The sequence below is a fragment of the Chlorocebus sabaeus genome, chromosome 21 (assembly GCF_047675955.1).
Source record: "Chlorocebus sabaeus isolate Y175 chromosome 21, mChlSab1.0.hap1, whole genome shotgun sequence".
NCBI classification, from domain to species: domain Eukaryota; kingdom Metazoa; phylum Chordata; class Mammalia; order Primates; family Cercopithecidae; genus Chlorocebus; species Chlorocebus sabaeus.
In genome coordinates this window covers 111,903,879-111,917,334 of record NC_132924.1, presented here as the reverse complement: position 1 = coordinate 111,917,334, position 13,456 = coordinate 111,903,879, and the positions used below count along the sequence as shown (strand labels likewise).

Here is a 13,456-nt window from a genome sequence, read left to right as displayed (position 1 = left end):
GTGGGAGGATCACTTGACCCTGAAGGCTGAGGCTGCAGTGAGCCGTGATTGCGTGATTGCACTACTGCACTGCAGCCTGGGCGACAGAGCAAGACCCTGTCTCAAAAAAAAAAAAAAAAAAAAAAAAGAGAGAAAAAGAACTAGTAGACAGGGTATCAAAAGAATCCTTATAATGGACTTCCATAGATTCAAGAAGCTAGAGGAAAGATTGTACACATTAACTAGAAGCACTGAAGATATTAAATGATAAAAGTCAAACTTAGAGATGAAAACTACAGTCTCTGAGATGAAAAAATATACTGGATGGGACTGAAGTCAGATTACATATTGGAGAAGAAAAAAACTAGTGGGCTGTAGTAATAAAAACAGTATCGTACTGGCATAAAGACAGAAACCTAGACCAATGGAACAGAATAGAGAGCCCAGAAATAAATCCACACGTATATGGTCAACTAATTTTTGACAAGGGCACCAAGAGGACATAATGGGGAAAGGATAGTCTTTTCAGTAAATGGTGAGGGGAAAACTAGATTTCCACATGCAAAAGAATGAAATTGGACTCTTAGACACAAAAATCAACTCATAAATGAATAAAGGACCTAAGTCTAAGACCTGAGATGATAAAACTCCTAAAAGAGAACATAGGGGAAACTCCTTGATATTGACCTTGGCAATGATTTTTTGGATATCATACCTATCACACCAAAAGCTCAGGTTATACAAGCAAAAATAAGTAAATGGTACCGCATCAAACTAAAAAGCTCTGTATAGCAAAGGAAAACATTGAAAATGTTTCAGTGAAAAAGCCCACCTACAGACTGGAAAAAAATATTCATATACCACATATCTCATAAGGACTTAGTATCAAAAATTTATTTTTAAAAACTTTTACAACTCAATAGAAGAAAAATAAATAATCCAATTTAAAAATGGGCAAAGGATTTGAACAGATATTTTTCCAAAGAAGACATAAAAATGGCCAACAGGTATATGAAACAGTGTTCAATATCACTAATCATCAGGGAAATACAAATTAAAACCTTGATGAGGTTGGGTGCAGTGCCTCATGCCTCTGGTCCCAGCACTTTGGGAGGCAGAGATGGGCAGATTGCTTGAGCTCAGGGGTTCAAGACCAGTCTGGCTAACATGGTGACACCCCATCTCTACTAAAAATACAAAACTTACTGGGCATGGTGGCACATGCTCGTAACCAGCTACTCAGGGGGTTGAGGCACAAGAATCACTTGAACCTGGGAGGCAGAGGTTGTAGTGAGCCGAGATCATGTCATTGCACTCCAGCCTGGGTGACAGAGCAAGGCTCTGTCTCAAAACAAAACAAACAATACAAAACCCTCTATGAGATACTGCCTCACCCTTGTTAGAATGGCTGTTATCAAAAAGATAAGAAATAAATGTTGACAAGGGTGTAGACAAAAGGAAACTCTTGCAGACTGTTAATGGCAGTGTAGATTGGTACAGCCATTATGGAAAATAGTGTAGTGGTTCCTAAAGAAATTAAAAATAGAACTACCAGGCCAGGCGCGGTGGCTCACGCCTGTAATCCCAGCACTTTGGGAGGCTGAGACGGGTGGATCGCAAGGTCAGGAGATCGAGACCATCCTGGCTAACACAGTGAAACCCCGTCTCTACTAAAAATACAAAAAAATTAGTTGGGTGTGGTGGCAGGCGCCTGTAGTCCCAGCTACTCAGGAGGCTGAGGCAGGAGAATGATGTGAACCCGGGAGGTGGAGGTTGCAGTGAGCTGAGATCGCACCATTGCACTCCAGCCTGGGCGACAGAGCGAGACTCCATCTCGGAAAAAAAAATAGAACTGCTGTATGACCCAGCAACCCCTCTGCTGAGTATATACCCAAAGAAGGTAAAATCACCACTTTGTAAAGGTATCTGCATTCCCATGTTCATTGCAGCACTATTCACAATAACCAAGATATGAAAATAGCCTAAGCGTCCATCAGTGGATGAATGGATAAAGAAAGTGTTGTGGTGTATATATACAATGGAATATTATTTATCCTTTAAAAGGAGATCCTCCTATTTGCTACAACATGGGTGGACCTGGAAGACATTAGGCTAAGTGAAATAAGCCAGAAACAGAAAGAAAAATATTGCATGATCTCACTTTCATGTGGAATCTTAAAAAAAAAAAATACCACAGATGGGAGGGGAAGGGAAATTGGGAGATGGAGATCAAAGGATACAAAGTAGGGGATGTGTAGGATGAACAAGTCTAGGGATCTAAAGTACCAAATGAGGACAATAGTTAATATAATTTTATTATATTGGGGATTTTGTTAAATAAGTAATTTTAGCTACTTTTGTCACAAAAAAGTATGTGAGATGATAAATATGTTAATTTACTTCACTGTAAGTAACCATTTTACTACCTGTATGTAGCCAGTAAAATGTTGTAAACCTCAAACATACCCAATAGAATTGTTTTTAAAAAGATAGAGTGGCCAACATTTTTCCAAGTTTGGTGGAAACTGCAGATCCACAGATCCATTGGTTGGTGAACTCTATGTGCAAGAAATATGAAGAAAACTATTCCAAAAATGCCATAGTCTAAATTGCTTAAAACAAGTGAAAAAGATCTTAAAAGTAGCCAGAGAACAAGAACACATTATATACAGTGGAACAAAGATAAGGATGGCAGAAGAAATCTCATTGCCCAGAAGGTAGTGGAACAAATCTTCAAAGAACTGAAAGGACCAAATGACCAACCTAGAATCTATATCTAGCAAAAACATCTTTCAAAAACTAAGGTGAAATAAAAATGTTTTTAGACATATAAAAGCTGAAATAATTCATCACCAGCTGACTTGCATTATAAGAAATGTTACAGGAAGTCTTTAAGGCAGAAGTACAATGATACCATATGAAGACCTGGATCTACATACATATATGAAAAACACTGGAAATGTAAATATGTATGTGGGGAATTATTTTTTAAAATCCTCTCTTCATTATTTAAAACTTTAAAAAAGATAATTGACTATTTAAAATGAAAGTAATAAGTGTATATTGTGGTGAGTTATAACATATATTGAAGTAAAATATATGAGAACAGCAGCACAAAATGCCAAGAAAGGAGAAATTGAAGTTTTCTATTTTAATGTTCTTATACCATACATGAAGTAGAATGATAGTTCTTAATGGTAGACTGTAATAAGTGAAAAATGTGTAATATAAACCATAAAGCAATCTATTATTAGCTAATAAACCAACAAAGGAATCAAAATGAAATCATAAAAAACAGCACAAAAGAAGGCAGAAAAGGGTCCAGGCATGGTGGCTCACGCCTGTAATCCTAGCATTTTGGGAGACTGAGGTGGGCGAATCACCTGAGGTCAGGAGATCGAGACCATCCTGGCCCAACATGGTGAAATCCTGTCTGTACTAAAAATACAAAAATTAGCTGGGTGTGGTGGCATGTGCCTGTAATCCCAGCTACTCAGGAGGCTGAGGCACAAGAATCACTTGAACCCAGGAAGCAGAGTTTCAGTGAGCCGAGATCATGCCACTGCACTCCAGCCTAGGCGAAAGGCGAGACTCTGTCTCAAAAAAAAAAAAAAAAAAGGCAGAAAAGGAAGTGAAAAGTGATAAAGCACAGATGGGGAAAATTAAAAACAGATATCAAGATGGTTGATTTAAATCCAGCCCATCAATAATCACATTAAATGCGAATGGCCTAAACACCCCTATTAAAGGGCAGAGCTTGTCAGTTTGGATAAAAAGCAAGATCCAAGTATATGCTGCCTACAAGAAACCTTCATTAAATACAAAGATACCAATAGGTAAAAAGGAAAAGTATGGAGAAAAGTTTGGAGAAAGATATGCCATACTAACACTAATCATAGAAAGCTGGAATGGCTATGTTAATATTAGCCAAAATAGGGCTCATAGTAAAGAATATTATTAAAGATTAAGAGGGTCATTTCATAATAAAGTGGTCAGTTTATCTGGAAGACACAAAGTCTTACATGTTTATGTTCTTAGTATTAGAGCTGCAAAACACATTAAGCAAAAACTGATGAAACTGCATGTAGAAATAAATCTACAATTATGTTGCTGAGAATGTAAACAACTAGAAGTCTCATGAACTGCTGGTGGGAATGTAAAATAGCACAACCACTTTGAAAAACAGTTTGGCAGTCTCTTTAAAAAGTTAAACATATATCCTACCATATGAACCAGCATTCTCTTCCTAAGTATTTATCCAGGAGAAACAAAAACATATTTTCATACAAAGACTTGTACATCATGGCAGATTTATTTATAATAGACCCAAAGAAAACAGCAGCACATAATTGTACTCCATTTACATTTCTTTATCCATTCACATGTAGGGTCTATTATTTAAAATAGTCAGAGTTTTCCAGAGAAACAGAGCTAGTAGTGTGTGTGTGTGTGTGTGTGTGTGTGTGTGTATGCATATGTGTTTGTATGGAGAGAGTGAGGGGGAGAGAGAGAAGTTTACTTATTATGAGGTGTCAGCTCCTGTAATTATGGAGGCTGAGAATCCCATGATCTGCTTTCTGCAAACTGGAAACCCACAGAAGCCAGTGGTGTAGTTTGGCAGATTTGTGTTGTTATTTCTCTTATTTGTTCATTGTTCATAGGTGTTGCAGATTCAAGATTCCCTGATAATGCCTTATAAATTCAAGCCCACAGTAAGATTTTTAAATAAACACCATTATTCAGTGGTTTTCTTATTGTGGATTTTCAATGTTACCCTGATGTAGTTGGATGAGAATGCTAGCAGTTTAATCTAGTAGAAAACCAGGATCATTGGCTTTATCCGTGCATATCTAATAGAATTTCAACGTGTTTATAAATGGATCATAAAGTTAGTGTTGCCAAGGGGAGCCTGATCATTCTCTATTTGCTGCTATTTGCTTTTTTTTGGTAAAAAAAAAAAAAAAAAAAAAAAACCACAGGAATGTGGATTTCAAGGTGCCTTCAGTTACTGCATGAGCCTTTATTTGCCATCTGATGACATTGCTCCTTTTTTGTGAGGATAAGGGTGTTAGTTATGCATCAGTGAGTCAGGCCAGTTGATAGTTGGTGTCGCTGCTTCCTTGAGAAGGTAAGCTGTCTCTGGACTAGTCCTGTGAGTAGCCAGTACAAATCCCTGGGCTGAGACACTTTACAAGCAAGCCTCACTGTCTGGTTGCTTTACCTCAGGCCTATCCCAGACTCTACCAACCATCTCACTTACGTTTCTCTCTCTGTTGGCCTGTGTTTTATACTGAATAGAAAAAAGGGATGCATTAAAGTGGGATTTTTATATACATAGCTGATTGAAACCTTCAAATGCAATTTTGTCCCCCACTTTTATATAGGTGTGATCCATCCTGCAACAGAATCAGAGAAATTCTGTGATTTTTTTTTTTTTTTTTTAAACTTTTCATCAGGGCATGCAGTCCTTAGAAATATGACATTCTTTTTCTGATGAGGATAGAGTTGAAATCCTCACACTACAGAGATACAACAGATAATAAGTGGACAACTATTTTTCATTGTTTTTCTCTTAATATGCCACTAAAACCTCCTGAGACTTTGGTAGGTAAACTGGTAAGCATTGACTTTTTTTAAGATTTTGCATATGAATATGCTTTAAAAACCCACACTCTGCCGAAAGCACCAGCACTGTGAATAATCTCTATGTAGTCTCAGATTTCCCTTTAATTTTTTGGAAAATGAATGGAAGCTTCTTTTCCTTCTCTTCCTCCCTTTGTCCATAACTCCCTTTCCCTTGTTTTGCCTCAGTTGGGGAACTCCACAAGGTTCCACATGACAGCTAAGGGGATGGAAGCAGAGAGAGTCAGAAGGTGAAGTAATCTGACCACAGTTTCATATTTAACAATCCCCTTAGAACTCTGTGAATGTGGAGATCATTATATTCTCTTGGCATAAAGGAATAGGCCCAGGGATGTTAAGCCAGTCTGTCTGACTCCAAAACCTCTACTTTTTCCCTCACAAAATAGATATTTGTTCACAGGAGAGTGTCTGGTTTTGGAAACCATCGGCGGTGTGGGGTGGTTGGTGAGAAGCATGGTCTTTGGAGTTCAAAAGACATAGGAGGAAATCACCTAATTTCTTTGTGAGTTGGTTTCATTCATAAAACAGAGGCAGTGAGTACTTTTCAGTGATGTTGTGGGCCTGGGTTAATGCTCATACAATGCTTAACTCAAAATACTAATTCGGTAAATGACAGCTTGTAAAAAGAAAGATGTCATGTTGGAGCAACTTCAGAAGCAAGCCTGACTTAGACCTAACTTAGACAAACCATTGGTTCCAACTGACTGCAGCTGGACAGACTCTGCCCATAGTTACTGTGCTTCTGAAATATCTAATTCCAAAAAGAACAATTCACAGTTATTGAAAAGAAATGTTGAAATAAGAGTCCCACGTATATTAGGATTAGGATATATTGATTTCACCAGGAATACAACAGATTTCTTAGATGTATATTTCTTTAAATCATGTGGCATATTGTTTTAGTCAAAGAACACTTGGCTAGTTCAGATTAGCTCAAGTAGAAAGAGTTGATTGAGGGATATGGGGGCACGTTATGGAACTTAAGGGCAGAAAGTATAGCTGGGTCTCCTGGGGACCAGTAAATGGTCAGAAACAGAAGGTGCTGCCTTGGTCTTGTAGAGTCTCTCTCGTTTCTGGTTGTCTTTTTTTGCAGCGTTCTACAACATGAGACAGGATTTGATACTTGAGTTGCTTGAGGTATTTGACTAGGTACTGGGCACCACAGGGTCTCGCTGACCTTTGTGGCCCATGTGGTTGGAGTCACTGTGCTAATTGTGGGCACTCAGGCCTGCCTTTTAGCAAAAGATATGAGGCCCTTTAGCAGAAGATACAGGTTTGCAGCAGAAGATACAGATGGATCTGTAGGGAAGAGCAGGCACAGAAAGCCTGTCAGCTATTCATATTTGTAGTTGTAATATACAAAAGAAGGAAAGATCTAGAAATGAGTTATGTGTTTTCTAAAGTCTGGTAGTGCAGGTCCTCGAACTGAAACTTGAGTGCCCGTAACATGCTAAGTTTTAATGAGAAAATAATTCTCTTGAAAGTCGATCCTGTAGAGCTGAATTTATAAGTTTGCTGTTGTCACTTTATAATAAGTATTAAGTATTAATCTTCAATTTCTTTTGTATGTCTTCCAGAGATATGAAGATTATGGAATGACTCCCCCAACAGGTCCATTGCCAAGGTAAGGTTTTCAAAACAAAATGTATTATCACTTTCTCACATAGGCTGTTTTTAAAAACTCTATAAACTCACTAATTTTAGCTAATATAAGCAGATGTAAAACTCTGAGTTGTATATTCTCTTGATCTAACTAGAAGAGGAGGGGAAAAAAGTTCTGTTCCAGTAATGACAGGCTAGGTAGTTTGGACCAACTCTCCTGCTGAGGATGACTGGAAAAGCTGAACAAGATACTAGCATTAAAAACCCCAGAGAGCTAACAGAGCAGTGAAGCGGTATGGGACCAAGATCCAGGAAATTCAGAGGCATGAGCCCTGCTTCTTGGGCCAATTTTCCCCCAGGGCCATCTGTGGATTCCAGAAGAAGCACCTGGGAAGCCAGGCAGAGCCTTTGTCAGACTCATGGGGTTGGAAGCACAAGGGGAGACCCTGGTAAACACCCGAAGCTTTTGAGTTTGGACCCTTAGGGGTTAGCTGTAGGAGTAAGGGTGAATCATAAGCAGATCAGTCCCTGCAGGAAGTGAAGGTCAGCTTTGAAAGTTGATTGGGGTTGCTCCCTGGCAGAAACAAATGAACATCCCTTTTAGAAGAAGATTACATCACTCTAGGCCTTACATTATTGCTACAGTAGCCCCCCTTCCACACACCCCCACACCTACCCCCAGGCATATAAGAAAAAAAATACAATTTTTTTAAAAAGGAAAGAAATAGACAATAGAAGCAGAACTACAGATAATGGAGTTAACAGACACAGATTCTAAAATAATTACACTTATGGTTAATATGGAACTAAGGTCCATTGTTCAGGAAGATGTAAAAGGGCTACTTTATGTTAGACTGTTATAAGTGAAGGATTCTAGTGTAGTTCTAGGCTCACTAGGAGAATGCTTAAATATAAAATAGTAAGGAAGAATAAAATAGTACAAAAGAAGGTAGGAAATAGGAGAGAAAAGAACTGAGAATTTGCAGGACATGCAGAAAGATAAGATAGTAGATATCTAAATTCAGATCTAGAATTAATTACATTAAGTGTTAACAACTAGATATTTCAATTTAAAAGACAAAGGTTATTAGATTTGATTTAAAAATATATTTGGCTTGTGAGTGACACATCAAAAAATATAAAGATACAGAAAGGATATAGAAGATTGGAACAATGTGATTAATCAATTTGACCTAATTGACATAAATAGAACCCTGGACTCAACTGTAAAATACATCTTCCTTTAAAACACATTTTAAAAATTTACCATATGCTGGACCATAACAAATCTTAACAGATTTCAAGAAGTGAAATCGCTCAGGGTACATTTGCTAATCCTGATAGAACTAAGTTAGAAACCAATAATAAAAGATAAAACCCAAAACTATAAAAACCTTGGAAGACATCCTAGTCAATAGCATTCTGGACATAGGAATGAGCAAAGATTTCATGATGAAGATGCCAAAAGCAATCACAATAGAAGCAAAAATTGACATATGGGATCTAATTAAACTTAAGAGCTTCTGCACAGCAGAAGCTCTAGTTTGCAAATATTTTCTCCCATTCTGTAGGCTGTCTGTCCTATAGAATGGGAGAAAATATTTGCAAATTATACATCTGACCAAGGTCTAATATCCAGCATCTATAAGGAACTTAACAAGAAAAAGAACAAACAACCCCATTAAAAAGTGGGTGAAGGACACAAACAGACGCTTTTCAAAAGGAGACATACATGCGGCCAACAAGCATATGAAAAAAAGCTCAGTATCACTGATTGTTAGAGAAGTGCAAATCAAAATTACAATGAGATATACCATCTCATACCAGTCAGAATGGCCATTATTAAAAGGTCAAAAATAACAGATGCTGGTGAGGTTGTGGAGCAAAGGGAATGCTTATATACTGTTGGTGAGAGTGTAAATTAATCCAACCATTGTGGAAGGCAGTGTGGCGATTCCTCAAAGGCATAAAAACAGAACTACCAACTGGCGCCAGAAAACAGCAGCACAGAGTGGATCCAGCACGGACCAAATTGTCACAGAAAAAAATGCTTCATAAAATGTGTTTTGCTTAGTATATTTAAATAAATAGAATTTAATTGATGTTAAAAAAACAGAACTACCATTTGACTCAGCAATTCCATTAATGGGTATATATATAAAGGAATATAAATTGTTCGGCTGTGAAGAAACATGCATGCAAATGCTCATTGAAACACTATTCTCTAAAGCAGAGACATGGAATCAACCTAAATGCCCATCAGTAACAGATCAGATAAAAAAAAAGTGGTATGCATACACAATGGAATACTATGCAGCCATAAAAAGAGCAAAATCATGTCTTTTGCAGGAACATAGATGCAGCCAGAGGCCATTATCCTTAGCAAACTAGTGCAGGAACAGAAAACCGAATACTGCATGTTCTCACTTACAAGTGGGAGCTAAATGATGAGAACTCGTGGACACAAAGAGAGGAACAACAGACATTGGGGCCCACTTGAGGGTAGGGGGAGAGGATCAGGAAAAATAACTATTGGGTACTAGGCTTAGTACCTAGGTGATGAAATAATCTGTACAACAAACCCCTGTGACTTGAGTTTCCCTATATAGCAAACCTGTACATGTACTCCTGAACCTAACATAAAAGTTAAAAAAAAAAGCAAATCTTTGATGGCAAATTAATTAGTACTCTTGTAAGTAACCTGCAGTACACTGAAGAAATCAAAATGGAAATCAAAACACCCTAAAATGAATAATAATGAAAATATAATAGGTCAGATGTTGTGAGGTGCAGCTATAGCAGTGTTCAGGGGGAAATGTGTTGCCTTAAATGCATATATTGGAAAGAAAAGTGGCTGAAAAATCAGTGGATCTAAGCATCGACCTCAAGATGTAAAAAAAGATGATCCAATTAAATGTGAAGGAAGTAGACAGAAGGAAATACTAAAAATAATAATATCAATTAATGAAATAGAAAATAAATACCACATTAAGAGAAGATCAGTAAAACCAAAAGTTAGTTCTTTAAAAACTAATAAAATTGATAGACTCTCACAAGCTTGATCAAATAATCTGTGCAACAAATTATCAATAAGAAGAATGAAAAGGGCGCATTAATCCAGATCTTACATTAACAAGGAGATTTTATGAACCCGTTTTTGTTAATAAATTTGGGGCTGGATGCAGTGGTGCGTGGTTGTAATCCCAGCTACTCTGGAGGCTGAGATGGAAGGATTGCTTAAGCTCAGGCATTTGAAACTACCCCGGGCAACACAGTGAGACCCTGTCTCAAAAAAAATTTTTTTTCTGGAATAGAAAAATTCCTAGAAAGAGAAAACTTGAATAGTCATATAACTGTGTTTAAAGTGGAAATCCTAATTACAGTACTTCCCACAAACAAAGCTCCAGGCCCAGGGGGCTTCAGCAGTGAGTTCTGCCAAACACTGAAGCAGGGAAAGGTATCAGTATTATACGAACTCTTCTAAAAAATAGAAAAAGAACACTTCTCAGTTCATTTTATGAAGCCAACATCACCTTGACACCAGGGACAAGGGCAAGAAGGACAGGGACACTGCAGGAAAAGAAATTGAGGGCCAGTTTCTCATGAACATAGATATTAAAAAATTGAAACTAAATATCAGTGAGCATAACCAGCAGTAGACACAAAAGCATCTCGTATTACAACCACATTGGATTTCTTTCCAGCAGTGTAAGGATGATTTAGCATTTAAAAACCAAGCAGTGTAAGTTACCACTTTAAGGAGAATAAAGGAGGAAAATCTTGTCATTTCAATAGATACAGCAGGTGGTAAAATTCAACATCCTGTCATGGTAAAAATCTTAGCAAACAAAGAGTAGAAGCGAACTTCTCGATTCTGATAAAAAGTATCTTGGCAAATATTACTGAATGGTGAAATGTTAAAAAAGTCTTCCCTCTGAGAGCCGGAACAAGACAGAGATATCTGCTCACATGACTTCTATTCAAAATTGCCCTGTAACAAGGTAAGAAAAACACAAAAAGAGTAAAGAATTCAAAGAAAGGAGTAATGCTGTTATTATTCACAGATGATGTAATTCTGTAGTAGCATATCCTAAAATGTCAACACACAAACTGTTAGAATTTAGGGAATTTAGCAAAATTTTTAAATAGCAAGCCAACTAAATTTCAAAATAACTGGATATAAAATCAGTATATGAAAATCTGTTTTATTTCTGCATATAAGCAACAAACAGGAAAGAAAAAATTTTCAAAGATGTCATTTAAAATAACACTTAGAAATATAAAACACCTCAGAATAAATCTAACCAAAGACTTTTAAGACCTCTAAAGAAAGATGTTCACAGATTGGACAACTCAATATTTTAAAAATGTCATTTCTCCCCATGTGATTTGTAGATTCAGTGCCATCCCATTCACAATCCCAGTAATTTCTTTTTAATATGTGGAAACTGACAGATGGATTCTAAAATTTATCTGGAAATGCAAAGGGCCAAGAATAGCCCAGACACTTTGAGAAAGAAGAAGGAGGTGTTAGGACCATTCTAAATATTGTACATTGTTGTCGAGTGATGGAGATGGTGCAGCATCGCTGTGAGTCTAGAGAAACAGACCAGTCGACCAGCTGTGTGTGTGGACATTGGTTTATTACAAAGCTGTCATTGCAGTAAAACAGACTGAATCTCAGAAACCAAAGCCAACCATCCCTTCAGTGACCAGAAGTCACACCGAAGTAAGAATGTTATCTGCTTCCTACTTACTTTTTCTATTTTTTTTTTTAAACCATCATCATTTTCAGAGGGGTTTGCTTTGCTTTTCTCCAGCCTTCCTCCCCTACCACACAGCTCTGTGGTCCAAAAGCAGCAAAGGTAAAACTGGCAAGGTAAGCTCAGGTGATGCAGGGCAGAAGTTAGAGATGGGGGACCATGACCTGTCCAGTTACCCAGGTTAGTCCCATTTTTAATAGCTTTCACCCTCAAAAGTGTTGTGGTGTGGATGATAAATTATATAAACACCCACTTTAAAGGATTTTAGAGTGTTGGATTGCAAACCATGTTAAGAATAAAGGGATGAAAATGTTGGCGAGAGGTGGGGGAAAGTAGGGAGATTTAAGTGAATGACAAGAACTAGTTCGTGGGTGGATGGTTCAGAGATTGTGGTTCGGTGAGGTGTGGGCTCCAGTTTACAGGTCTTGAAGGAGGAACATACCTCATGGAAAGCTCTTAGATCTATAAAGTCAGGGATATCACACATCCCTCTCTGAGGCCAATCTAAAACAACAGCAGTTATTTAAAGAGAGTAACCTAGGTAGCCTGGGTTTCAGTTTATGAGATATACTCTAGAAACAACACTAGAGAATAAGTGCAAGTCAACCTACATTCTCACCAAACTGGTTACATCTGTGAGTTACAGGTTCAGTGTCATTTGCAAAGAACTATAGCAGACTATTATCTTTTTTTTCTTGAATTTCTTCAGAAGAGTGTTTCTCAAGGTGAGGTTCTCAGACTCCTGGAGAATGCTTGAGACCCTTTCTTGGGGGGGGGGAGTCTGTGAGATCAAAACAGCTTTCATAGTATTACTAAGATGTTATTTTCCTTTTTTCCATTGTATTGACATTTGTACAGAAGTGCAGAAGCAATGGTGGGTGAAACTGCTAATCTTCTTCTTCTTCTTCTTCTTCTTCTTTTTTTTTTTTGAGATGGAGTCTTGCTCCGTCGCCCAGGCTGTAATGCATTGGCACAATCTCGGCTCACCGCAACCTCCACCTCCGTGGTTCAACTGATTCTCATGCCTCAGCCTCCTGAGTATCTGGATTACTTGTGCGCACCACCATGCCAGGCTAATTTTTGTATTTTTAGTAGAGATGGAGTTTCACCATGTTGGCCAGGCTGGTCTTGACCTCCTGAGCTCAGGTGATCTGTCCGCCTTGGCCTCCCAAAGTGCTGGGATTACAGGCATGAGCCCCCACGCCCGGCCAGTACTGCTAGTCTTTAGCATGGATCCAGGCAGTACCACCAAATTGTATGAGTAGTCATCATATTCTTCACTGCTCTGTAATCACAGTTTTAAAAATGTGATTTATTAATTAAAAATTTATGTTAGCATGTCCTTGGTGAGGTAGTCAAAATCATAAACCTAGACCCTTATTAAACCTAGACCCTTAAGTCTTTAGTAGTCTGTGTGACAAAAGGGGAAATACATAGAAAGCATTTCTGTGGAATATGGAATTTTGAAG

General features: G+C 37.8%; 1 protein-coding gene across 2 annotated transcripts in view; it reads left to right on the top strand.

The window, feature by feature from the left end:
• Positions 1-13,456, top strand: part of KIAA1549 (KIAA1549 ortholog) — a 142,506-nt gene that overhangs the window by 120,270 nt on the left and 8,780 nt on the right. For both annotated transcript variants that reach the window (XM_037991147.2, XM_037991146.2), the window contains exon 17: positions 7,200-7,246. In XM_037991147.2, coding sequence (XP_037847075.2) covers positions 7,200-7,246 — 47 coding nt within the window. The remainder of the gene's footprint in view (positions 1-7,199; positions 7,247-13,456) is intronic.